Here is a 27,927-nt window from a genome sequence, read left to right as displayed (position 1 = left end):
GCTGCATCTTGCCTCAGTTACCTTGATCTGGATTGTAATATATATACAATACATCCTCCCTTTCTTAACTGCTATTTGGGCATGAGTAACCTGGCTTCTGCCATGCTTGTGGACTTCCCCAGACACCCATGAGAATGAGCACTTCTCACTGCTTCTTCTTGGCTTCAGCTGTTTTCGCTTCTGCTTAGCAGTGTAGTTACAGTGCAAAGGGGCTGCAGCCGCTGTCTCAGCTGCCTGGGACCCAGGGTGTACATGTCATCTCTGCATCAATGTCTGTGCTCCGTCAGCCAGGGAAAAGCATTACCTCTCCAAACCAAAGAACAGAAAGTCTGAACATCTGCCCCAGTTCACAAACAAAATCTGACATACAGCAGAGATGTTTGGGAAACCAGGGTTTCCCAAATCAAGCAGAGCCACTGTAGCAAAAGTCTTGCTATTTTTGCTGGTAAATTGTCAATTTCTTCCTCAAAATTTGCTGAAAAGAGAGAGCTCCTTATCCCTCTCCCCTTTGCTACAAGTTAAAAGCTTCATCATTTGTCCTTTTTAAGTACGAAGTTGTAGACAATGCAAGCCATGATAGCTGCTATCCCAGGGTTTCACGTCACTATTTGTTGCATTATTTACTTTGATCTGATTTGGCCTCTTGACTCCATCAAAAGCGCCTTTCAATGTGAATTAATTAAGAGAACTGTATTTTCTTCATTCAATTGCCTTTAAAAGAGAAGTGGTCCCAGATGGCATTAGGAAAGGAAGGAGGTGGTTTTTCTCCCTCCACAAGCCATGCTTTTTTCATAGACCAAAGGCTTTCTCTGCCCTTATGCTTTGGGAATCGGCAGTTTTGATGGATTGAAGGTACTTTGTCCCAGGAATCTGGAAATGCCAGAACCAAATGAGGCCACCTCAGTGGCATCCCAGCCCAAATGAGCAGCTTTCTAATAATGAAGATGACTTTAATATTGCAGCATCACTCTGCAGGCACTCAGTTAATTATGAGGTGTGAATAAGGAATATGTTTCACAGTGCCTTAGCAATTTTCTGAGTTCACTGATCCATAAGCAAGATTATTCCCTAATAGTCCTTCATCGCTGCCATTATTACACAAGGGTGTTCAACTTTAAATTAAATTAAAAATTATCATCCTTAAAGTTTGTTGAGCCACAGCTAATCTTTTGAGAGTGTTTCCAGGATTAACTATTTTTAAATTGCTTAGCTATTTGGGGAGGAGAGAATTCTGTGTCGTTCCTGCTATGCCATTTTTATAAAGACTGCACTGTAGCAACTCTCCGCTGGGAAATGCGGATTAGACCCATTTTTCTCTCTTTCTTTCCAAAGTCCCTGACACTATCAGACAGCTGATGTTTTGGAAGGAAGCTGCTTTATCAAGGTATGTGTAACTTTTTTTACAGGTCTTTCAGCTGCTGCCAACCCAGGAGCGAAGGACTAAATCTGGTTCCTGAATGCCAGCTGTTCCAGCCTGCCTCTGTCCCTGTCCCTTAGCCGGTTTGTACAGGATGGAAATGAAATGGGCTACTGGTGCAGAACTTTCAGGCAGTTTGCGATCTCTCGGGGTTGAGCAGAGCTACAGCTCCTTGAAGACGTTTTTACCATTACTAATAGGGTCATTGTAGATTTTTAAGGTCGAGAGTGACCATTTATGATCGTCTAATCTGAGCTGGAGCGTGGTGCAAGAGACAGAGCTTAACTTAGATTTACTGGATGGAGCTTGCATTTCTCTTTGAGCTGTGTCGCATGCCTGTCAGCAGCCCTGACTTTAAAGACTTGATGTATGGAGTGTTTGAAATATCCTTAGGTGAATTGTTGCAGCGGTATGCTATTTGCACTGTTAAAAATGTGTGCCTATTCCTAGTCTGATTTATCTAATTTGAGCTTGCAAGCACTGCATCTCATTATGTCTTTTTCCGCTAGATTAAACTGGACTCTCCTAGCTGAAAGTTTTGCAGTCTGTGGTAGTTGTTTTACCATTCTTCCAGACAGACTCAAAGGCCAGGCTTCCTCAGGGTATGTCTACCCAGCAGTTGTTGTTGTGATGCAGTTAATGTACTTGGATCTGAACAAGTCTTGGATTAGGTAGCTTGGGTCCTGCTAAAAATATGTCTGAAATGGCAGGGAGATCAGAGTAGGTGAAACAAGCTCTCTAAGCATTTGCCAATATTTCTTTTTCTTTGATTTTTTGGCTTTTCCCCCTCTGGATGTTATGCTGAAGTTTCAAAGCAGTAAAATACAGTTAATTTTTGCAGTGCAGAATTTACATATTGTAAAAGTCAGTACTTTGCTGACTAAACCCAAGTAGATTAGAGTAAAATTAAAGTATCCTTGATGATAAATCCCTATGGGGCAAGAATGAGACATTCCCATGTGTTTGTTGTCTTTCTAGTGCAATAGTGTTTCAAGCTTAATTGGAAAATTAGTTGTACGATGAGGTGCACTTGATACTGCATCTGCACACACAGATGACATCTGGATGGTACACAGCTCTTGATCTTAAGAGCATCACTGCGCATTAACAAACACCAGTGCTCAGAGTCTGGAGTTGACTTTTTGTCTGAAAGGGCTGTGATTGAACATGTGGTCTTCAAAATGCTGCATTGAGCCCTCGTTCATGGTTGTAAAGTTAAAGAAAAGGACATGGAGAACATTTGGATATATCATCTTTTTTAACACAAGATTGTCCCTCACAATATAGTTCCTAGCAGGTTGAATCTAGTTTTAGAAACAAGAAAAAGATTGATATCTTTATTTCACACTCAATATGTTTTATAATCAGGAAGTATAATTTCAGAGGGGAAAAAAACCTTCTGCTGAATTGCTGGCAGCCTTACCTAGAGTGTGTAGGAAGCTGTCAGGAAAGCAGGGATGTCAGGTGTTGACCTACGCTGGTAATGCTTCATTTGTGAGATTCAGTTAGATTAAAGCACAAAGTAATGTGAGTAATTTGGCTCCAGGTTCAGTGCTTAAGAATACATAAGACAGAACATTAGTATCATTCTTTTATACCAGCTGAGACTGTGACCCAACTGGCAGACTACTCCGAGGGTACCATTATCTTTTACATAACAAGTTTCGTATTCTCACATTTATATTTTTTAAGCATCTGTCATTACCTCTTCAGAAATCCCTTACAAATTAGAGGTTCCTCTTGCATAACTGAAGAGCAATTATTGTCCCATTATCAAGTAATGAAGTGCACGCTTGCATGGAAAGAATGATGACTCTAAATATGATAAAGTTCAGCAAGATTCCCAAGATAATTTCTGGAAGTGTGTCATACCTTTAAAGCTTGTATTTTAGTAGTTGGCAGATCTTAGATCCAGTATCTTCTTTAAAAAACTATTGAGGAACAAAACACATGTATGTGAGCCTGAAAGAGGGAGCTGTTTCCAATGTCGAAGTTGAGGCATGTTTTGCATCATCATGAAAGATGCTTCCCTGTCATGACCCAGAGTTTGAGTTACTGAATTTGGTTTAGTGTGGGGGTTCAGTGTGTTATTGCCTTCCTACTAATTCTGCCAGGACACAGAGAAGGCTTCTGGGGGAAGTCCTGAGAGTTAAGTATAGCGGAGTCATCACCCAAGTCATGTTTGAAGAAGAATCAGAATCATAGCATGGTTTGGGTTGGAAGAGACCTTATAGATCATCTAGCTCCAGCTCTCCTGCCATGAGGCAGGGACACCTTCCCAGGTTGCTGAAAGCCCCCATGCAATGTGGCCTTGGACACTTCCAAGACATTAATTTTCAACTGGATGAAGTTGCAGGTCCTCGAGTGTGTCTAGATGGTGCTCCCAGGGCCTGCCTCTGAGATTCCCAGTGTAATCACCTGAAGCAGTAATGCTCTCTGGGAGTTAGGAATTGTCTATTCTTGGGCTTCCAAAGCACTGAGATACTTGAACAGGAAATTATTTTGAACATTTAGTCGTTACATTTAATGCTTTTTTGAGTAGAGCTTAGTGTGATGATCACGACCTGCTAATCCCTCTAGCTGAGTCCCCCAGTAACTGGGACACGGATGATTACTGGGTTGTTGCAGCCGAACAGCTGGTGTCTGTAGCTTTGTTTGGTTTTGGTACAGCTGAGGTTTCCATATTCTTGACATCCTCATGTCAAGTCTCAAGCCCCTGCCAGCTTAGTGAATGGGATGGCTAACAGCACACATCTGACCAACTCGCTAAGCCTGCCTGTGGGATTCTTCTCACCTTCTTAAACTAGGCTTGGTGAATTTTGGACCATTAATTTTAAAAGCCTTTTCCAATCTGTTAATGATTATTTTCTTAAATAGGTCCTCCGATGAGATTTGCAGGAAATCTGATGGCTTTAGCAAGAAGAGGTATACTCCCTGATTCAGTAAAAGAAAAAATGCAAAACTTAAACAAACCAACACCATCCATAAGATCATTTGCAGGTGATTCTTAAAGTAATCTCCTTCCTTCTGTCAAAGAAACATCAGATGTTAAGGGACTGCTTGGCTCATCGGGCATAGTCCTCTGTTATCACATGCAGCCAGTTACCTAATCCCTTCCATAGACTGGTTCAGTGCTGCCTTGTGTCCAGTTGGATCACGTCCATGTCTTCCCTTGAATCATTGCTCCACAGTCTGACAAGTTTGCTTGGAAAGCTTTCTTCTCCAAGCTTAAATACCTCGATGGCCAATTTAAGCCCACTTAAACCTTGTGTTTGTGCATCTCCTTTGCCTTCCTTCCTTTGTGTGCCTGTGTGATAACGTGTGGGCACAGAGACCTAAAAAGACTGTCAGGTGGTGTACAAAACTGGTGTTAGTGTGAGGATTCAGTAGCAGCTCTTTATTTTGTATGTGTTCCTAGGGAGGGATGCAGAGAATTGACACGGGTTGTTACTAAATAATGTAAAATAACCTTCTTGCTGGTGTTATTTAGGCAAGCTTTGTGTAGTGACAACGGCTGAAACTCTCCAGAGAAGCTGCCTTTGCTTTTGCCGAGGAGAAGGGTATGTTTGGAGTGCTTGTTTTTATTTTTATGTATTTCCTTTGGTCAAGAGCCATGAAAATCTCAACAGCTTCAGAAACTTACGCTTTTCATTCTGACTCACAGCCATTTTGAGAAAGCACAGAACAAAAACCATCAGCAACTGCAAATGCATGTGATAAAAAACCATACCACCAGTATCCTCACCAAATATGTTTAAGGTCCATTTATAGGAGAATGAAGCAGTAGAGAACCTCCTCCATTATCTTGATAACTAGTGAATAGGAAAAATGAAGTTCAGTTATTTTGGATAGCGGCTTGTTCTTACCGTTGTGTTTAACAGTACAACTCGTACTGTTGTACACTAGTGCAAAACATGTCTAAGTCAGGTGAGAACTGAAACTGGACTTAAAACTTAAATATCAAGACTTTCCCACTATGTTAGAGAAGAAACTTGCTGCTGCTTGCTTTATTTTTCTGGACTCCCAGAGGCATTATTTCTCATTATATTAGGCCTTTTGGAGACCTCAGCTCCCTTTTCATGAGCATGCTGGATAGGCTTCCTTTGCTATACTGATTGGGTGCTTCTTGCCTATTGTGTCAGAGTCTGAATGATTTGTGAAAATGATGTAACCTGTAAACAAAGATAGTATGAATCATAGTTAAAAAAGCCCAGGATGGTTGTCTTTCCTTTCCTGGTAGTGAAATTTCCAGAGGCACATCTTCCAAAAAGGATGTCTGTCTTTTTTGCTGTCTTTACCGTGGATTTACATCCACAAAGTCCCATAGAAAGAATGCCTTTTACTGAGTAGGAGTGACTTGGTCTTCTCTTGTCTAGACAGCCTGAAAGGGCTGCTGGACCTCTAGGAGATGAATGTGCACCTCTGTGTTCTTGGGAAGGTGTGTAGGCATGGTCATCCCCATGCCTGGCACAACCCCAGGGCTGACTGACCTTTCTTCAGCTACTGGGTGAAGCTGAGGGCTTTCCTTGGCCATAGCTGGTCTGTGTGGACAGGTGAGATAATACTGTACTTGTCGTTTAGGTTGCTGCTGGGTGAGGCAAGTCCACTATGTGCTGAGTTGTTCTGTCTGTCAGCTGTGGAGCAGTAGCTTTGAAGGAATGGCTGTCCAACTCTGCACTAAGAAGCAGCCATCACTCAGCAGTGGTACCAGCCATTTTTTTGCTAACGGGGAAAAAAAAGCTGACGAGGAAATAACTTGGAGCTGCATGTGTTAGTGGTCTGAAGCATTTCTGGTTCAGAGGAGACAAAACAAACCTAGTGCATGAGCTTGGATGTATGGTGCTCTGCTCCCTCACCATCTTCTGATGGCAGTGTGAGGTGAAGGCATTTGACACCTTTCAGTACTGGCATCAGGAAGAAACTGAGGCTTCTTAACACCTCCCAGCAGTCGCGTGACTTTAATTTCCTGAGAGCAGAGAAGGAATGTTGTCCTACTCTTTCCCTGGCAGGCTTTGGGAGGTGAATTTCTTCGGTTTGGAAACAAATGTGATCTGAAAACATTCTTTCCATAACAAAAATAGACTGTGTGGTACAGTCCCTAGACCCGATGTGAAAGTTGAATGTTTCTGTTGCGAGGAGGTGCCTTTGGTGTCAGGCAGCAGACGGCTTCATGGATGCCATACTATTGGCTCTGAGTAATAGCCATGGTATTGGTTACATGCTGGGGTCCAAAGAACTGAAAATCTTTGAGTATGAGGGGTTTCAGATTTCCTTCTTAGTCTTCTGTTTTTCTGGTTCAGTAAAATCTTCATATGGAGCTATTTACGTTAAGAAACAGAGCGTAAACACCTCTGCTCCCCTGTTTCCTCCATTTTCCTCATCCCTTCTGCCCCCGTGCTGGCCTAGCTCTGGGTGGCTCAAATGGAGAGGATCTCTGCTCAGGACATGTGCCGGCCTTTAAGATAGAGACCTGCTGCAGTGTGTGGTGAATTGCAATGTGCATTGACCTGATGCCTTTGGAAAAGCATTGCCGTTTTGCTGCTGAACTTGCAGCTTTTCAGGTTGTTCTTTCTGTCAGCAAAACCACCGATCAGTTGACATTCCCTGAGAGGCTGCTTTTTTGTTGTTGCTTTAAAGGCAAATAACAATTGCAAAAGCAGCAAATGACATCTGATGTGAATGAACCCCCTTTATTTTACTTTCTAGCCCTGCCGTGTTAGTAAAGATATATTAATAGCTTTCTTAACTTTAGTTCACTTTGGAATATTTACGTATGATGAAGTAATACATGTCTGCTATTCAGTAGGAGCTAAGTTGTTGCTTTAGTTTTACTTTTCTTTTGTCCACAAATTTAAGGAAATAGATATATATTTATGGATTAGGTACCTGATGTAGGAAAATGCTCCCAAAAGATAGCAAGAAATTAATACATGCAGTCCATGTTGCAAATTGCATTTAAATAGCTGTTGCCTTCTTTTTCCCACACTTGAGTGGGAACTCATCCTGCAGAGAGAAATAATGACTCTGTGATAAACCTTGAAAGAATTAGGGATGAAGCATCTTTACAATGAGATATGATAATCAGCAACTGCTTTGTTTTAGATTGTGTGTTTGGATGCAGCTATTATATAGGCGTGGTGAAAAGCAGAGGAGGGCCAGGATTAAGAAAACTGGCTCTTAAATCTCCATTTTCAATCTCAACCAACCTAATATTGCATAGTAGAAGCATAGTCTAGTACAAGCACTGCCAAGAGATAAAATGCTGCATTTTACTTTTCCTTCCCTACCTCTCTGTCCTCTCGGCATCACCTCTCTGCTGTTCTCTGCAGCGTGTTTTCTTCGAGATGGTCGGTATGATGTTAAATCTTTTTGTCCCTTTTCATTTTTTTGGTGGTGGTGGTGGTGGTTTTTTTGTTGCTGTGAAAACATAAGACCCAACCTTCCTCCATTCTTCCTGCTGTGTGAGCCTTAATTAATGTTGTTGCAAAGTGTGTTAAGATCCTTGGATAGCAGCGTAGTTTTGGCAGTGGTTCAGTCTCCTGGAGAAAAGTGTATGTCTTTGTCTAGGAAAAAAATAAACTAACAGGTTTTCAGAGTTAGAAAAAGGTAAAAAAAAGTGAACAGGGTTTAAAAAATTACTTTTCTTTGGCTCCTCTAACCTGAAGCTCTAGTCTCATAACAGCATATTTTTTTTAGTTAATGGGTTATCTTTGCTCCTGGAGTTGGGAGTCATCCCTGCTGAAATCTTAGGAACGATGTTCATTTTACTGTTTTGGAGACAAACCAGTGCATGTTGTTACTCAGCCTTACCCTTTGTTTCTCCCTTCTCATGATAGAAATGAGAAGGAAACTTTAAAATGTTTCAGCTGTTGTTAAAAAGATGGAGTGCATCCTTTTTTTTTTTAAGCAAGGGGACACAAACCACAAACCCCTCTGGATTGCTGTCAGCCCACAATGGGGTTAAGATCCTGAATGTATCCCATATAAACTATGCCAGCATGGGCTGTCTGTCTGTACCAGCACCCCTTTCTCAATCTCTGATATTAATGCTTTGAAAGAGGTCTCTGTTTCGGGAGTAGTGTACATCAGCAGTGTAACAAAACTTGAAATGGTCACTTGCTTCTTAGTGTTGAATCCAAATGTAAGAATGGTGTTCCCAATGTGTTATTGGGGGGCTGTTGTGTCCCAGAGTTTCTGGCAGTCTGGGCTCTGTTCCTGCAGTGCCTCAGCAGCAGAGACCTGCTGTGGGGTGGGCATGCGTGCAGCAGAGGCTGCAGATGTTGCAGAACTGTGAAATAGTCTTGCTTTATGTGGCTGCTTACAAAATACATTTAAGGAAACCAGTGTTAGGAATGTTAGGAGTAACATCTGCAGTTCCTGTAAAATGGTTAGCTTTGTTTTGGGAACAGTTCTACATTTTCCACATGCTTGCTCCGAAAAGTGGCCGTGGAGCAGCTTGAGGACATCTGGAAGGCTGGATAACTGGTACTTCTGAAAAAGCAGGGAAACCATTTGAGATGGGAAGCTGTTTGTTACAAAACATTTACTTGCTGGTGAAGATGTGTTGTACCAAGCACACTGACTAGCTTCTTATCTTGAGAGCACAAGGAATTATGTGTCCTCCGTCTTCCCATTTAATTTCCAGTGGTGGTGATGTTGCAGTTTTTACTGTGTGAGTCATTGCTGTGGAGTTTTCAGTTTAATCCACTCTCATTTTGGAGGCAAAGCCCTTGAAACTTCTGATAGCAAGAAGAAGAACCATGGGCTGTATGTTCCTTGGAGAGCCGTCTGATGGGTACTGTAGTAGACTGTGGGTACATATAAGGAGGTGATAGTTATCTCTAAGGAGAAGCCTAGCAGCAAAGCTAGCGCTTGGCTTGGCAGTGACCACTGAGAGATGGGCTGTGATGAGATCCAGCAGCTGTGGGGCAGCCAGGCACTCCCCTCTCAGCCCTGAGGTGTGTGGTCCCAAAAAGCCTGTCTGAGTTCAGCATCTTGGGAACTGTTTGGGCTGAGGGCTTTGGCTGAAGCAGATGACTAAGGTATGATTGCATTGACACAATCTGTAAGCTGTAAAGCCAATATCCCCACCTTGTTTTTCCAGAGTTGCCTCTGCCAAAGTGCTGTAAGACTGGTTGGCACTTGCAGCCCTGGATAAGCTCTCCTCTGACCCTCTCATTACTGATTTTAAGCATGTGTTAACCGTATCAACGTTATTTGTAGTCTTATTTTGTAGTTCTACTTTTTTCCTGCCAAGAGGCAGTCTGTCTGCATACTGCTATTGTGAGATGACAGAAGCTTTTCCATTTATGAATCTGTCTCTTTGACCCACAGAGCAGCAAGGGAAAAGCTAGTCCCATGCTTTTTGGGAATAGCTAGTCCCATGCTTTTGGGGCTTGGCAATCTTTTTCCATCAAAGCTGGCATTAGTTCCTGGGAACTCAAAGGCAGGGTTGCCAAGAGGGTGAAAGTATCCTGCACTCTTGTGCACAAGAAATACCAGACCCAATTTTTCTCCTTCAGTTGCTGTAATTATTTTGTCAGAGCCTGAGCTGCATCTGGATGGTGTGGGTTTTGAGGGAGCTGAGTCCAAGGGAAGTGAGTTCCTCCTGTAGCCAAGAGGGTCCTCAGAGGCTAGCTCAGGGGAAGTGGTGGCTCTGCATTGCCTCTCCCCTCCCCTTTCACTGCTGATCAAAAAGGGAGCATGGGAGACTTTTTCCCTTTGGCAAAATTTAGCCTTTCTGAATACCCCCTCAGCTGCTACTCTTCTTGCAGGGGTTTCTAGCAGCTTTCATCAGCATGTGGCTTGTAGTGCTTAGTTTTGAGAAAGTAGATTGATTTGTCAGATTCCCAATGTAGGCTGGCCTAACTGTGACAGAGCAAAGAGGGCAGGAGAGGGAGTGTGCCCTCCTGGGTGGCAATGATCCCGAGTGGTGATATGCTCACATAAGCGCTGTAAATACCTAGCGGTGGGTCGGTAAGTGCCAGGAATGCTGGCGGGACAGGGGTGAATAGCACCAGTGGGATTGTCTCATTCTTTGTCAAGTGCTGGCCCGCTACCAAAAATTGTTTTAAAAAATAATAAAGAAGTGGAAAGAAGTTATGATTCCTGTGGTGAAATCAGTAAGAGGTGGCTGTTGACAGAAGTGAGAGTGGGATGGAGTCCACGGGGTTTCGGCTTCCTTTTCCATAACTTTGTGGATGCTGATATTATTTATATCAGATGTGGCCTTGCAGAGTCAGTAAGACAGATCAGTAAGATAGAAAGAAATTGAAATAAATGAGGTATCTGGCATGTCTGAGTTTTATAGTGGGCTTGTGTGCAATTGTGGGGGTGGTTGGCTGAGGCAAGGAGTGTGATCTGGTATGATACAGTCCTTATTCTGCACACCCATGTTTGCATCAGGTCAAAACCATGCAGTCAGCTGTAGCATTGCTCTGTGCCCAGGAGACAGGCAGAGGGCATGGAAAGTCTCCATGCATCTGATGGTGCTGTAACGTGTGCCGGGGCCACTGCTGTTAGCCTGCTCACCCCTGCCCAAGCAGGCAGCAGGGCAGCCTTGGGTTTGTAGTGCTTCAGCCAGCATGTGGCTTTCGGTGTCGCTGTGCCTTTGCCTGTAAGGGACCAAAGCAGAGTGTGGCCTGATGACCTTTGAGGAAGGAGGGAAAAGAGTGAGGTCCTGTTGACTCCTGGCAGGGTGAAAATTAATTTCTTAGATTCATCCTAATGAAAAAAAAAAAAAAACCAGCCCCAAAACCCTGGATATCCTAAACAGCTTTTCTAAACTGAATTGGTTTTTATTACTAACCCTAACCACCTGCAAAAAAAAAAACCAAAAACAAAGAGGAAAAATCCCAAGCCGTTTCTCAGTGATCAGCATGTTTTGTTTCTACTTTGGTCGTTTTCTAAATAAGAGCTGTAGAAAAGGAATTAAATTCAATAACATTCACACTTTTCCCAGGGGTAGGATAGAAAGGGAAGGCTATTAAGATGCTGCTCCTTGTCTCCAGAAGCCTGGATTGCTGAAGGCTGGTCTGTGCAACTTGCGGCGCTTACGAAAGTGTGGTGTGGAGCTGGCAAAGGTTTTTGCAAATCTGACTTGGAATAACCAAAAACATTTCAACCCAAACAAGCACTCCCTTCCTCTCGGAGTATTTTAGAAACGTCCTTGCTCCCCTGTGAAACTTTGAGTACGGTGCATACAATAGCTGAGCTTGTGCAACAAAAAAGGAAAACCAAACAAAGGAGACAAAGAATCAGTTCCTGTTCCCTTTAGGAAGTGGTATTTCACCCAGCAGGAAAAACCATTTTTTGAGCTGTGGCAGACTGGAGTCAGTTTAGCACTTTCCAGGGAGATACGCGTTTACACCTCAGTGGAGTACCTGCCAGCTGTGGTTGGTGAAGTTTGGGATAAACGATGTTGCTCTCTGGTCCCTCTCTTGATTTTGCTCATTTGTGTATGATATTGCAGGAGAGGTCTGCCTCCTTAATCTGTATTTGCATATGGATGCAGTAACCTCCATTCCTACTCTGTATTCCTCCTTCCTCCTCCTGTCCCCATCTCTGCATTAAATGAGAGTGCATTGGGAGGTCCACTTCATGCAGTACCTATAGCACTTGTGGCTGGCCTTCAGAAGTTTTCTTTTTTATTCCCCTTCAGTGTGTTCATAAGGAAGCTGAATCATTTAAACCAGCTGGAAGGTCCCTGAATTGCTACAGTTCTATAATAGTTTCCCTCCCAGCTTATAAAACTGGCTCTCTCCAGTTTACTGCCAGGCCCTTTCATTGCAGATTGAAAAAATAAAGGTCTCCAAGGACCATGTGCTTCTCAACTCTGAGAGATCGATTGGATCAATTTGCCTCTGTGCGTTTCAATGTCTCTGTCCTAATTCTTCAGACAGCTGCTCTGCTGTGCAGGCAGGTAGCTGCTTGCAAAGGGAGAGACTCCTGGATCTGCTCAGGGCACTAAAACAAGCTCATTAGAGATTGAAAAACCCCAACAAACAAAAAAAGGGAGCAGTGTGTTACTGCTCTATTACAATATCAGTGAATTGGGCACAAATTTTCTTACCTGAGGCAAGCAGCATGTGTGGTTTGGTCAAGACTTTAAACTCAAGCAGGTGATTTGTAGTGATTTTGTAATGTGAGTTTTATTAAGTTGCATGAGGTACAGTATGTTCATCAACACTTTGCCCTGGTTCATTCCATCCATCTTGTAAAATCCATTTCTTCTTGGCCCCTGTGAAAAGTGCCCTTTTCTGTGTCCGTCATCATAGCCTTGAGCTATCAATTTAAGGAAACAAAAGTGAAGCAGACAACATGGTTTTAGTCAAGTAAAGTTCGCCTGGGTGAGCTTGTGCTCTCTGGATGAAGCTTTGACAGGCAACAGCAGCTTGGGTGAACTCCACTTCACTGCTTCCCAGCAAACATTGCAGCAACCCCATGGCCTGAGCTGGTCAGGTTAGAGACCCATCACCACAGAGGAGAAGCTCCAAGCCAAGGCTGCTGTCCATAGTCTAGGTGCCTCCTATGCTTTAGCCCCACAGTACGGGCTTGCAACAGCCAAATTTAGTGGAAACTGCTGCTGGTTTGGGGATTGCTCCTTTCTTACCCATATGGGATCCACAAGCTAAGTGTGATTTGAAAGTTTATGTTCTTAGTGAAGACGTGTGGCTGTACTCTTACAAAACACTTGGCCCCTTTCTTCTGTGGGAGACGGCAGTGCACAGGGCTCACCACTTGCTTGGTTGGGCTGCAGGGTCTCAACAGAGCAGTTCCTGCTGTCTCCCTGGCATAGTTTCTGCCTCTGGCTCTTCACTCTTGGCGAGTCTGATGGCTATTGGTGAGGATCTTGCTCTCTGTATTAGTTTCTGGTGATCAAATGGGGACTGCTGAATCATTACATTTATTTGGTATTATTCTTACTCTTATTTTTCTCAGGATAGCCTTCTTTCTTTAGGGTCTGAGGGCATGAGTTTTACACAGCAAATTCAAGAATGTTTTTCTTCCCATCCATTTCATCACTTAAAAAGTCTTCAAAAGTACACCAGGAAGCATAAAAAAAAGAAAGCCAGTTTTCTGGAATCACTGAAGTATTACTGTTTCACAAGATTTTTTCCTACTGAGACATATTTTGGAAAAAGTCCCTGTTGTCTGTTTATATTTACATGTAACCTGAAAAGTATTTACAATGACTTACAAACCACAGCCTGTATTGACACTTCTCATCTTTGAGTTATGTTTTAAAAAATCTTACCTTTGTATTTGCTCCGCAGGTCAGATTTCTGTGATTTGTTTCTGTTTGGCTTGTGGGGATATTGGATGCTTTACTTGCTTAATTGCATTTTTAACCACAAGAGGATATGTGATTGGCACTTGGAACAAGTCCCTACTTCTCTGGGAATGTTTGCAGAATAGCAATTTTGATTGCTGCTCCACGGATGTTACATTTAATCAATAACTCAAATACAGAAATAACAGCAGCTCTCTGTCTTCAGTCTTGGTTGACAATATCGCCCACACTCACTGGTACTTTTTTCTTAATTACTCAACAAGGGGCTATTTGTTGTGTTTAATAATAGGATCAAACATATGCAGTGCAAATTTTAAAAGGGAGCAAGAAAAGAAAAAGAATGGGTTATTTTAATGAAAATAGCTGTTTCGTGCGAGCAAATCTGTGGAAGAGTCTTGCCATCAGTTCTGTTGCAGCATTGCTTGTCTTGGGGCTTCTTTACAAGTTAATGTGGGAGAATCGGTTCTCCTGTTTTAGCTGCAATGGGATTGCTGCCATGCTGCAGAGCAGAAGCTCTGCTGATGTTCTTCCATAGCAACTCTTCTGGTGGCCTTCCAGGCCAAGGTCCTAGCACCTGTGCAGCAGAACCACCGCTGTCCATTAAGAATGAGCAGATGTGTTTGTGGCAGCTAAGCACTTCTCACCTTTCCCATTCTCCCTCACCTGTGCCTTCTTGTCTGGGCATCTGCATCATTTCTGACTAGATCACATCACTGTTTGGAATCCAAACAAGCACAGACCATGGGAGTACCCTCTGAGGGACCTGCAGCATTTCCCACGATGTGTGGCTCCTGCTCACTCACCAGGGCCTGCCTGCCCTTTGCACCTTCCTTTTGGATGACTTGTGGGATGGGTGCGATGCTTAGAGGATGCTCATGTGGTGCCAGAGCAGGCGTACCTTTGGCAGTGAGTTGCTGTGTTGTGTGTTGGTCTGCGGAAGGGATGTTCATTATGATATGACCTTTTAGGGTGATCTTGGTTGTGGTCTACCATAACAACCGAGATCTTGGCTACTCTGCAGGGTGATGAAGACTTGAACGAATTTCACAATGCATTTTCATGGGTTTCCCTCAAGTGGGTGATGTGCCTTCTAGCATGGGGAGTCTGGGGAATGGCAGCGTATCAGATGTGAAGGTTTGGTTACTCAGTGTCAGCTCCAGCCCCATCCTGTAAAAGTTTGATTTGGTTGGGGGATGTCTTGCAGGCTGATGCAAAATCTCCAAGGCAGAAGGGGTCTGTATTTTTGGCTGAGTGCAGCATCCCTTAAGCTTTCCGGTGAGCAACTGCACAGGATCTTTCATATTTGCCAGGCTTTTAAATACCAGAATTTAAGCCCACTTCTGTGGAGATGGGAGACTACAAAATGATGCTGTTTTCTTGCTGCTGCATAGTTTCTGAAGTTGCCAGTGTAGTTCAAAGTGAATATCTTGGTGACTTATGGAATACTGGAACATCTGTGGTCTTATTTTTCTGGCAATAGATAAGACTGGATTGTAGTCAAAATAGGATAAAATGTCATTATTTTTTCTAATTCTGCCAAGTTTCCGAATTATTCTTTTATTGATGTGCTATTGGCTTTTACCATTTTTTAGATGAGATATAAAGCATAGCTTTGCGGAGGAAATCCATTTAAAGTAAGCCACTAATCTTTACTGGCTGTTGTGGATTTTAATTCTTATTTCGCACAGATGAACCCAGTCGTAACTGGACCAGGAGTGCCTGTGACGAAGGAACTGGTCCAGTTTTAATTTGAAGAATTTAAGGATTGGTGTGATTGTGTGGAAAAGCGACAGAGATAGAAGTTGTTGGAAGTACAGTGCTTGGCATTTTTTGCCAACAGGAATAGCACAGGCATAATTTACTTACAGGGCTGCTGAAAAAAAGAAGTAATTTGCTGCCAATTTTTTAATTGTTTTCTGCTAGATTCTGTCTGTGTTGCAGTATAACTTTGGTATTGAGTTGCATTTGATTGCAAACATCAAGAAGTTTCTCTGGAAGGACACTAGCTCCGAAGAATGTTATTTTGCTTCTTCACTGTATTGCTAACAGCCTCATGTCATTCGTATTTAAAAAGAACAAGCTATTTTGAAGGACGTTAAAAATAACAGACAGATTCCTAACAAAAAAAGAAAGTGAGGAAGGGTTGTGGGGTGTTTTTTTGTCCTTAACGGTTTATTTTGTATTTAGAGATGGCGGTGCCGTATTTATGGGTTGCTTTATTTAACCTGACAGAAGCAATAGAACATGGTAGATCAAATGTCAGATTAAAAATTTTCCGGAAAGGAAATACCTTCTTCCTGAAGTGTTTAGCACTGACATCCAGTAAACTGCTTTTTTAGCAGCTGATGCATGGGTTTCATTTGGAAGGAAAAGTTTGTGAAAAACAGGCCAAACTTCAGTGTGAGCACGGTACTGCTGAATTTAATGTCTCTGCTGCTGGTGATTTTTGACAGAAAGTCTGGATCCACACAAGGACAACTCCTTTCTTTTCCATTACATGAATTTGGGAAGGTTTTGATGTAAATGAACAGGTTATAGCCTCTTTCAGTTTAGACGGCATCTTCAGAAGAATTCACACATGCTTTTCTGTCTCTATTAATGCCTCAAAAAAGAAAACTGTTGCTATTAAAGTTGTCTCGGACCTCTAGCTCTTTCCCATTCCTTGCTCTCTCCTGCTCCCACTAAGTCTATGCTAACATGATCCTTTAAGCCAGCACCAGCTCTTAAAACTTGCTGTCCTAAGGCAGAGGCAGCCAGTGGAGGAGGGAAGATTATAAAATATATAAATATCCCCCCTTAATTTTTACTATCTCTTGTTTTCACTTATTTTCTCATTATCACTTGGTGTTTGTTTCTAGATGTCTGTAAGTTGGTCGATGGACATTAGTGCCGTAAAACATATTCTGTTTTACTGTCCTGAAGGTCCACAGTCCCCCTACCCAATCACAGCAGCACAGTAACTGCTCCTCTTTCCCTCCTCTTGTCTCAAAGTCAAGGATTCAAAATGTGGATGTGTGATACCCCCCCCCCCCCCCCCCCCCCCCCCCCCCCCCCCAATTAAATTAAAAATGTCAATTTAAATTGAATTTGACAAGTAGTTTCAGATTACAAGTAAATTATGAAGGAATTACAAAAAAAACCCAAACCAAATAGGTTTTGAAATAAAGCAATACTCTTCTGGCTACATTTACAGGAGGTTTCAGGTGCTTATTTTCTCCCTGCATTTCTTTGCAAATTGTGCTTATGTTTCCTTCTGAAACCAGACTTTCACTTACCACTATCACTTGATTTACCAGAAATGCTCACAACAAACAGTATGTGCCTTTCCAAGCATTGCAGAAGCTTTTTCTTGGGCTGACCCCAAATGATGACTTAAAAAATAATTCAGCTCAAGTATATATAAGAACCCCAAACATCTGAGTAGTTGTCCTGATTGAGAGTAGGCTCAGCTGTAAAAATTTGCTTGCTTCCCTTCCTTTCTCAAGTCAAACTTTGTACCAGCAAGTTACTTAAATTCCTTAAAGCGTTGTTCCAGGAGCTGGGATTGGGGCCAGCTGACCCTTACCTACCCTGATGTTTCTCATCAGTTCCTGTCACTTTTTTAGGGCTGATGCATGGAGGAAATGATGGGTCTGTTCTCCAGGGAGTTCTTTGCATATCCTGGTGGTTGTGTAGGGGGCGAGTGTATCCATCCTTCTGTGGGATTAGGTGGTTGGGCTCTTGCCTTTCCTGGGCATATTTACAGCTGGACTGTGCTCCTCACTGAGTCCTTCCTGTGTTTTCTGGGGGCTGGATGCCTGTGTTGTGCCATGTATTTTTCCATGAGGAGTAGGTAGTCTGCCTGAATATGGTGTTTTTTTGTTTTGTGCTGTTATTTTCGTTACCAATCTCCTCTCCCTCCCCCCCCGCCTCTCATATTTGATCCTTTTTGGCACTGTATTTGAATCCAGGATGGTTTGTTGTTGTTAGCAGTTGTATGTATTATTTCCTACTTGGAGGTGCATGGAGGAGAGGAAAGATCCTCTCATGTTCAAAAGCTCACCAGAAAGAGACTGACGGTCTCACAGACAGTGATTTCTGTGCCCTTTTCTCTGCCACATTTTACTGATGAAAGGATTAATTCCTCCTTTTCTGCCCTGATGTAAGCTTTAAATTTAATTTATTTTTTAAGTTTATTTACTGGGGTCCTGGGCAAAGACAACAACAAAAATGCTGAAGCCTTTAATTCCCTAATTGCACACACATAATTTTAAAGTCACCAACCATGGCTCCTTCTGTAAATTAGCAGACTAGTTGGACCAGCGTGTGTTTACTGACACAAAATACTTTACATAGAGCATCAAAGCAACGCAGCAAGCCTCTGCACCCTTTGTGGTTGGTTGTAAATTTTTACTAGAATGCTTGATTCCCAGGGACACCTCAATAATTTCCACTCACAATAACAGAGCCTTGTGCATGACTGGAGGATAACCTCCTCCCCTCTTCACATAAATGCTGGCAAGAAGCTAGTGATTAGGGAGTATGTTTTAGATACCTTGCGGACGCCACGCTCCCCGCCTGCATGTGGTGGGTCTGCAAGCAGCCCCTTTACCAAACCTGGCCTTGGAGGGTGAGTGTGGTCCCTGGATGCTGTACTGTGCTTTGGGGAAGGCGGTATTTGAGAGCTGCCAGCTGTTCTCTGTGCAAATACACAGAAGCAGCAGTCAGTCTGTAGGAGTCCTGGCTATCCTCTGTGCTTTTAGGTCCATCTGCTCATGCTAGATTGGTTCACTGAAAAACACAGCTGCTTTCTTAAGCATTGCCACTCTGGGGAAGGCAGGCTCTTTCCTGCCTCCAGTGCTGCAGCCCAGCTCCTGAGTGCTCACTGGGGATGTGAGTGGAGCTCCAGTGGGCAGCAGATTTCTTGGATACTGCTGTTGGATCTCTGACAGCAGAAGAGGTCTGAGTATCTCCATGTATCTCCAGCTTTCTCTTCCTCTCTGTCCTTCCTGGTTCCTCTTTGTTCCCATCCCTTTCCTCTTTGCACCCACCTTCCTTTCTCCTTTATCCCCTCTGTTCCTTGTAACACATATTCACAGGGCCTCTTCAGACACAAATTTTCAGCATTCTGCAGTCCAAGCAAATGGTCTCCTCCAGGCTGGATTGCAGGAGAGAGCATCTCATCGGTGGCTTTGGAGGAGCAACGCAAGGAGGGTCTGATGCTATTCCTGCAGACCCCTGCTAGAAGGTGCTGGGTAGGGCTAGAGACCCTGGGGAACTGATACATCTCTCCAGTGAGCCAATGGAACTTGTTTTTGCACTGGCTTGTCAGGTGCCCAGAAGCAGTCAGTTGTCACTGAAAGGAACAACAGGAGAATCTCTGCAGTCCCTCTACTAAATTCAAATCCCTGCTCCAGAGTATGGAGCTGCTGGAGCTTTCCCAGTAAAGTGGTCTTACAACTTTGTTGATACGGGCAAGTCTCTCCAGTTGTTTTTTTTTCAGGACAGCCTGACTGTTTTAACTGATACTTTCAAGGAAGAAAACAATTTTAGCTTGACAACAAGCTCCTGTAAGGGAAAACTTTCAGCCTGAATGAATACAGCTTGTCACAAGAATAAGCAGCTGAAAATAGGGGTTTGTAGTTAAATGTCTGGAGCAGCCAAAGCTGCTATCAGTGCTGCTTATAATGCAGTTACTTGAAATACTGCTCTACCAGCCCTTAACTGGGCTAGGACAAGAAATAACAAGCCTAATGGTTGATTTCAGTGCCTCAGGTGTGTGTGATGCAGAGGAAATAAAATGGCTAAAATCGATGGAAGCTTCAAATTGCAGGCATGGTGCTTTGGTTTCCTGAAATCTGGTGGAAAGTGGCCGTGCTTTGATGAGGTCTTATTTTTCCTGTTAGCCCTGCTCCACCTTGTCTCCTCATCACGTCGGTGGAATGTCTGGTATGAAGGGAAGCCCTTTTTCATCTTCTTGGTCACATCTTTGATCCGTTAAGTGCATTTTGTGATTTTCCTTTTTTCTTGTTTTATTCCTGATCCCTTCCTATGCCTCTTTCTCCTCCTTTCCTTGTTCTTCCCAGTTTTTGTCCTCTACTTTCATCCCACACAGAATGAGATATGTATTACATGAAAAAATATTGAAAAGCCATGAGTGGAATTGTCTTCTCTGCTGTACATGCCAGTGCATTTATGCCCTGCTTTGCTTTCCCCAAAAATCCAGTAGCAGCAAGATCTCCAAATGTGGTTACAACTGAAAATGTACATGACGAATATGTGACGTTATCAGTGCAAATGAGTTAAAACAGTTGCGGCTTTCATTAAATCTCTCTGTGGCCCCCTAAAGAGTCTGTAAAACTGCTTCCGTTTGGTGTGTGTTTATACATCTGCATGGGTAGTTGTGTCTGGGGTTTAAGGCTCTCTGGGGAGATAAGGAGCAAGGATGCTACATGTATGCTGCAGGGAATGTCAAGACTACTCAGAAAGAGAGAAGCAGGAGGGCTTTCTTCTCCCTTGTAAAACCTATAGCTGTGACTGGTATTTTATTTCCCTGCATTAACAAGTATTTTAAGCAAGTTAAAAATCCAGGCATGTCTGGAATATATCAGTTTTCCTTTCCTTTTGCTCACTTTCGTTTTTTTTTTGTGATCGATTTTCATTCCTGTTTTCTCCCTGCCCTTCGATGGTTGACCTCAAGGAGTAATATAAGCCAAGCTAGGTTGAAAAGATACTTCTCTGATATAAGATATAGCTGGCTAAACAGATTATAAGGAAGTCATCTTTAAGTAGAAATGGTAAGGTGGTGTCTATAAACAAAATATGGCTCCTGTAAAACTTGCCCATTCTCATGAGGGGACTGTGGCAAACTGGTTTGGAATTAGGTGTGTGTCTACCAATGACCTTAAGCTTTGATGTTCACTTAAAATAGCCCCTTCTAAGTATAAAAATATCTTGAATAGAGGTGTCTTACCATTATCAATAATTAAGAGCAAGTTAGCAGCCTTGCTTTTATGCTAATCCTTCTAATGTCTGCCTTTAGTATTAAGATTTTGAATGTGCTAGTTCAAAACTCTGTCAGTTTCTGGCAGTTGCATCTATTTGCTGAGAAGAATATAAATGGGAGCAACGATCTTGCAGTGGAGGGGCCTGCCGAAAACAGGCACTTGAAATACCAAAGTTTGTTCTACTGCATACTTAACCTGGTCTTTTAGATGTCCCTGTGCTGGATGTTTGCTTCCCTTGAGAAAGCCTTCAAAGAGAACGCAAAAGCAAGTTGATGTTTTATACCAAAGCTGAGTCTGCTGCAACGTGGGATAAATGTGTTGCCAGTAGTCTATGATAGCTCACAGAGCCATGGCAATGAACAGCAGCTCAGTGAGCTGCCCCACTCCTTTGTGTAAACTCTAGATGCCTCCAGTAGTACAGGCACATTGAAAAAGCTGCCTGCTTCTTAGAGAAGTTTGTTTTGATTAACACAGAGTCCATGTGGTACCAGCAAAGTTTACGTTCCTGAAAACATTGTAGTATTGAGTTTTACTAGGCCACCTACCCTGCTGTCTTCAATTATAAAACCTCCGAGTGCCCTGATGATGTAATAGGTTTCAGGATGAGCCATGCTTTTCAGGAAGCTGGAGCTGCCAAATATCTATCTTGGCCTCCACTCAAACTGTGCAAAACAAATCCCAGCATTATTAAGCATTTCTTGGATTTACTGGGTTTTGTCATTCTGATTGCTTCAGGGAATATTCCTGAAAGGCTTTTAAAAGATAGCAAGTAGGTAATTACATGCTGGTTGGCTTTGTGGGAAAGCTGGCACTATGCAGAGGTGGAACCTCTACCCAAGAGGACTCTTTTCACACTTATTTAGCAGACCTGACGATCTGGATTTCCTCCTCTAATTTTATTATATCATTATGAAAATCTGGGAGACCAACACCTTGAAATATTCACTTACTCTGGAGGTAGCATCTTGCTGCATGGGAGCTACCATCAATAGAGCTTTCCTACATATATCCCACACCTGCTCTCATGGGAATGAATATGTGTGTGTATTTTGGCATGGGGAGCCACATTGCACTGGTTGGGGTGGAGCAGGTGATAGGGAGTGGTTCCTATGAACAGTGGGATGTTTGGCAGCCTAATGTGGTTGGCAAATGCATGGAAACCTGACCTGTAAATGGCTTTATACAGGCAGCTTTTTAAAGCAGGTATAAAGCAGTTAAACTTGTAATAGTAATTTCTTTGAGTCTCCCAGCTAAAGACAAAATAAAGAGCATTGGCTGATCTGAAGGTTATCTGAGAAAAGTTCAGTGTAACTTTAGATGGTCTCTTGTCCCAAGTAACAGTGATAGGACAAGAGGTAATGGCCTCAAGCTGCACCATGAGAGGTTTAGATTGGATATTAGGAAGAATTTCTTTACCAACAGGGTGCTCAGGCATTGAAACAGGCCATCAACCCTGGAAATGTTCAGAACCTGTGCAGATGAGGCCCTCAGTGACATGCTTTAGTGGTGGACTTGACAGTGCTGGGGTAATGGTTGGACTTGATGATCTTCAAAGTCTTCCCCAACCTAGTTGCTTCTATGATTATATGTATTTGCAAGCTGCAATTTTACATGTAAATGCTAGTGCATTTTTAAATGCTGCGTGTCACTGATATTTAGCAAACTTCCTCATCCAGGTCACATTTGCAGTTCATTTGATTTTAATATATAATCTGTGTGTTGTCCTTCAGCAACGCTGGACATGAGATGTTTTAATAATTGCCTTCTCTGAAACAAGTAGTAGCCTCAGTGAGGTACTTTGGAAAACCACACGGTTCTTGTAAAGCTTTGATGCATTGAGCATAACAGGTATGTTTATACCACCCACACAGGTTCATCTGCTGCGCAGACAGCTGGATTACCAAACAATGGACCATGCTATCCTTTGTGGTTTCCAGATAGACTTCAGGACAGCAGCTTTCTCAAAATGGAAAAGCTTTGCTTCTTAACTGAACTATCATGGGACCCCCCCCAGCATTTCTTAACAAGCTGTAAAGTAGCAGAAGCATTTGGGGAAATGATCGGGAAAATCGGGGCTCTCTGAACTCTCTTGCTTCACCAATTCCCACTTACCCGTTGCTTTCATTCTGGTTTCTTCTTGCTTGCAGCCCATCTACTCTGTAGCACAGGGTGGAGATTTGCAATCGGTGTCGGTGCAGGGGTTTGGTTTTTTTTTTTCCTGTCTGTGTTACTGCTCCACAACATAAACTGTGAGAGGCCTGTCAGGATTCTCTGAAATGTTTTCAGAAGGCCTCCTCTGCAGTGGCCAGAGCTGCCCTGCAATTCATGTAGCACTTCAAATTAACTTTGACTTACAGATAAACTCATGCCTTGAAACTGTGCTTGGTAGGTTGCATGGTGTTATGCTTGCTGCAAGGAAGGTGTGAGATGTGGGTGGCATTTTAGTTACTCACAGATAGACAAAAAAGTCAAAATCAAGATGTTTAAAAGCGGAAGTATTCTTGCACCATACTGCCAACGATGAAAGAGCAACTGCGGCCTTCCATTTACAAATCATTTTTTGGCTTCAATTTTCTCTTCAGGCCAGGCTGGAGAGGGAATGAAGAGATGGTAATGAGGGCTCCGCTATGCTGGTCCCCCAACTTAGATCAGTGTTTGTAAATCACTGAAGCACAAACATGCTTTCCTGAGCCTCAGCAGACTTAAACAAAATTTACCGCTCTTGCTGATGGGGTACTACAACAAACAGCATGTTGTTCCCAGCAGTCGTTCCAGCTGGAACATCTTTGATGCAGACTTGATCTACTAAAAGCCAGATCCCTGCCAAGCAGCAAGGCCTGCGTTTCCCTACCTCCCTATCTGTGCTGCTCCCTCAGCTTGCTGCTTGCCTGATCACAGCTGGCTTTTCTGGAGGGTGGCAAACACGTGGCCTGGAGATGATGGACACCTCACGAGTTCTGGGTCACTGGTATGAGGTGATGCAGTTTCTCAAGGATGAAATTGGCAGACTTCTTGACACCTATTAAAAGTGCTCCTCTGTCTCTTATTTAAGTCTTGAGGAAAAAGCTAAATTGTTTTGGCTTATCTTTTCCCAGAATAATTCCACCTAAAGCAAATATTTGTAATGGAAAATTTCTGCTCAAAGTGTTGCAGTTAGTTAAAACTGTGAGCAAGTGAAAATGGGTTCTTGAAAAGAGTGAGGCAGCGTGATTAATAGAGGGCTTTCCTTCCTCCACCCATAAAAGTATAAACAAAATGCAACCCAACACTTCTGTTCCCACTGCAAATTGTGAAGGGATTGAGTTTTATAGAAGGTTTCAGTAGGAAACAAAGGACCGGGGTTTGATCCAAATGCTGTTAAAGTCACTGACAGTCTTTCCCTTTGGCTTCAGTGGGCTTTGGAGCAGGGCCATGGTGAACACTTGAAGGCCAGCCTGACCTTTCATGGAGAGAGAAAGCTTAAGGCTTAGTTTCATCTCACTTGTACTTGCTGGAGCCTGATTAAAATCAGTGGGAGCTCAAAAAACTTTGCGCTTTGTGGAGTTGAGCCCTTGAAGACTAGTCTGACATTTAAGTCAGATTCCAAGCTTAAATGTCAACATTTGTAAATAGGTAGGCACTAAAGACTGGAAGTCCTCTGGCTTGCTTTGCAGTGTATGGTGTGGTCCCTAAGTTTCAGGTACAACACTTGGGCACTTTTCTGAAGAGCAGTTATTTTGTGGAAAGCACCCAGATTATACTTCCTTTTTCTTGTTAAATGTCACCTCTGTTTCTTGCTGGCTTTGCCCCTGGTGCTTTGTCTGCAGTGTGCCACGGTGACCAGGCATGCAGACTTCCTCCCACAGCGAATTTGAACAAAAAGCCAGGTATTAAAGACTCTGCAGCGCTTCCTAATGCTGCCAAATCTTGTGGGTTTTTTCGAAGACTTGAAGGGTGGAATCAATCGGATGATAGACTGTCTTGAGGAATTCGGAGAGGAAATAAGATGTGTTTTATATGCTAGATGTTCACGGGAGAAACGTATGACGATTTCATGCTTGGAAAGGTAACTTGCTTGCAGGTGTGAGTCATACTACAGGTTTTGTAAATCATTTAAATAGAGTATCCTGATACTGATTATATTTTACACAGAGGAACTCACAAATGTTTTCCTTCTGAATTTATTTGTTTACTTGATATTTATAACTTCTTAAAACTGTATTTTTTTCAACAGTTTTCTAGCTCCTATATGCTTAAATTATTCCAGTTGTCTCTCCTGTGTTTCTTTTTGTTTTTCATCACCCTATTACAATGACAAAGCCTCTGTAAGGTTCAGTAGAAATGGAATTATCATTTAATTAATAGGTACAGCATCATTTGTTATATTAAGAAAGCGCCACAGAGTCTGGCAAGTGCTTCTACTCTATATTAAAATAAATATGTAGTTTTGGCTCCAGACACAATTTAATTTTACTCATTGAGAAACAGGAAGGATTTTTTATGAACACTCCTACAACAATAACCCACCTGTGTGTTTGTCTCTGTGCAGTTTAATTATCATAACACCTTGTCAGCAGAGTTGTGCGGAAACTTAAGTGTGCTGGATACATTTGAAAAAACCCACTTAAAATAAGTTCAGATCTGCTAGACAGTTATTTCCATCTCCAGAGACTGAGCAGAGAGCTGGGGAAAAGGAGTTTTTGCATTTTAATAATGGCCTAAAATCTAATTGTTCTATTTGGGTAACCTTTTAAAAATGTGTCTCGGTGTAATCTTCTGGGAGTCTGAAGACAGCAATCTTAGTGAGACACACATGGAGGTTTTCTGAGGATTATGAAGTTAATTATGATTTAAAAACCTACAAACCAAACCCAGAGTTTGATGGGAAAGTACAATGTATTATAGTATCTGTTATTTGAAGTGGTCTCAATATTTTACTTGAATCATGAGGAAAGAGCTTTGAAGAGTAAGATTGATGTCACTATTACTGCATCATTAGATTAGGGTAGTTTATCACAATGTGTTACACAAACACTTTTTTCTCCAGTCTGAAAAATGAGTTATTGTTTCAACAAATACTTATTTTCTTATGTTTCAGCTACCTGACTGCAAATAAGAACCAGAATTTCTTGTATACCGCTCGGCCTTTTCTGAAGAGAGCTGTTTTGGTGATAAGCTACGTAAGTACGAATGGACTTGACTGTGTATTTCTGCATATGAAGGAATGTTGTGTGATGGTATCCCAAAAGACTCTGAAAGCTTAGATGGTAGATATTAATGCAGAGTTAGCCTTGCAAAACAGTCTAGAAGACTTCAGCTGGGCAGACACGAGAATATTGCTGTGCTTCCAGTTCAGGCTTTCTTTCAATTTATAGTGGTTGCCCTTACAACCATGTAATAATGTGCAGGTATTTCCTGCCCTAAATACAGGGGAACTCTACAGTGCTGGGCTGACTTTTCAGTGGCATGCCGTTAGTTTCAGAGCAGTTCTTGGTAAAAGTCACAATAAAACCTCTGCCTGCAAATAGCTGCTGCTTGGCATGCTCCAAGCATGACTTGACATGTCGCAGGGGAGAAAACAAGTACCTCCATGGGGGTGTGCTGGATGTGTGACTCCCTGTGCTGCTCTAGGAGCCAGATCCCCTTGCTTGTTCCTTGACAAGTGGTTCCCAGAAAGCTGGAGGAGTGCCAGCCTGCTGAAGTCCTTCCAGGGATTAGGATTATACAGCATGAGAAACTCTGGTGAGCTTGTCCTTACACCTGTGCCAGCATGAGTGAATGATAATAGCTTTTAAGACATCAGCCATGTTTTCCTCCTCTGTATTTAGGTAGAGGTCAATAGCAAAACTGCAGTCTGAGCCACAGCAGGGTGATAGATTTGTCCTTCAAAATGCTTCATTTGTCGTGGGTAGCTGAGATATGTCAGTTGCTGTCAGTAATGCACACATGAAAGGTGGACACACAACAACGTATTGTGCTATCTGTGCTGAGGGTTGACACATTTGTCACCCTACATAGGGTGGCAAAATTGAATTTAGCCTAAACCGCTGAGCTGACTCACTTGTAGGCAGAGAGAGCATGAAGATCTAGCACAACAAAACGCTTGCTGGAGGCCTTAGTTCTTCTTAGTAGCTCACTGCTAACTAGGATGTTCTTCTTTGAAGGTAATTCTCGTGTTGTACTTCCGCCTCTGGATAATGGGAGGTTCCATGCCGATGTTTTCAGAGCAGGACAATCCAGCTTCATTCTCACCGTATTTCCTGACGAGGTACAATGCCACTAATCAAACAAAAGTTTTCAAAAGTGAAGTCTCGATGTTATTTTTTCTCCTGCACTAAAATGTTTTACAGATGGAAAATGAGAAGACTCATTTTGTTGTCTTAATTACTTTTCCTTATTGCTCTGCCTAGAATAGAGAGTAACCAGCATTATTTGAACCCTGAAGCATGCTCCAGGTCCCTTAGATTACATTACAGATGTGGGTTTATTTTTATCCAAAGCCCAAAGAATATATTTTAATTCCCTGAGCATAGGACCAGGAAGTCCAACGACTAAAGCCTAATCCAAAACCTAAAGCCTAATTTATGAGACTGAAACATAATTGTAAACTTTAAACTGGCTGCTCCTGAGGCATTGGATGCAAGTATTCGGAGTTCCATCTTCAGCTGAAGTTTGTATAAAAAGGGGAGGACCATGCCTGTTAGTGGAGTATAGGTGGCTGATCAGTGAAGGCAGAATGCAGGGTGGTGCTGAGTACTGCAGAGTCTGGCTAAGCATAAAATGGGCTGCTGTGGATTAATTAAAACCAATGAACCTGAAATTTGTGTTAACAGACTTTTTTTGTTTTATAACTCCTTTTTTTTAAAAGACAGATGCTTAAATTTGGTAAAAACATGTTTTGTTTTCCTTGCCTGGGACCCAGTGTGCAATTAGGGGGCTGATTCCACATTCCTTTGGCTCTGCTGGGCCAGACCAGCAAGGCAGTAGAAGCTGCGACTTAGTTCTTCCCTCCAGACCTAACCCAACCAGTGTTCCAAGAAGGTGGTAGGAAGTTAATTTCCTCTTAAGACAGGGCCATGTGCATAACTGCTTGCTCTGGTTAGCTTCTGAACTGGAGAAAGACGCTTTGCAGCTTCTGGAGGGATTTCCTTATGTCTCAAATGAAAATGGGAACAGTCTTCCTCTGTGTCACTTTCTGGCCTTGCTGGCTCATGGAATTGGAACTGATATGCAGGTTAAGATCAAGCAATCCT

General features: G+C 42.6%; 1 protein-coding gene across 1 annotated transcript in view; it reads left to right on the top strand.

The window, feature by feature from the left end:
* The window catches only part of TMTC1 (transmembrane O-mannosyltransferase targeting cadherins 1), a 147,213-nt gene that overhangs the window by 33,222 nt on the left and 86,064 nt on the right, over nucleotides 1–27,927 (top strand). The window contains exons 6-7 of the mRNA XM_057427857.1: nucleotides 25,773–25,854; nucleotides 26,839–26,942. Of these exons, the coding sequence (XP_057283840.1) occupies nucleotides 25,773–25,854; nucleotides 26,839–26,942 (186 nt within the window). The remainder of the gene's footprint in view (nucleotides 1–25,772; nucleotides 25,855–26,838; nucleotides 26,943–27,927) is intronic.

Source organism: Pezoporus wallicus, unplaced genomic scaffold (assembly GCF_028554395.1).
Source record: "Pezoporus wallicus isolate ANWC-B61680 ecotype Strahan unplaced genomic scaffold, APGP_CSIRO_Pwel_v1 contig_2908, whole genome shotgun sequence".
Lineage (NCBI taxonomy): Eukaryota > Metazoa > Chordata > Aves > Psittaciformes > Psittacidae > Pezoporus > Pezoporus wallicus.
This window is presented reverse-complemented; position numbering and strand designations above follow the sequence as displayed.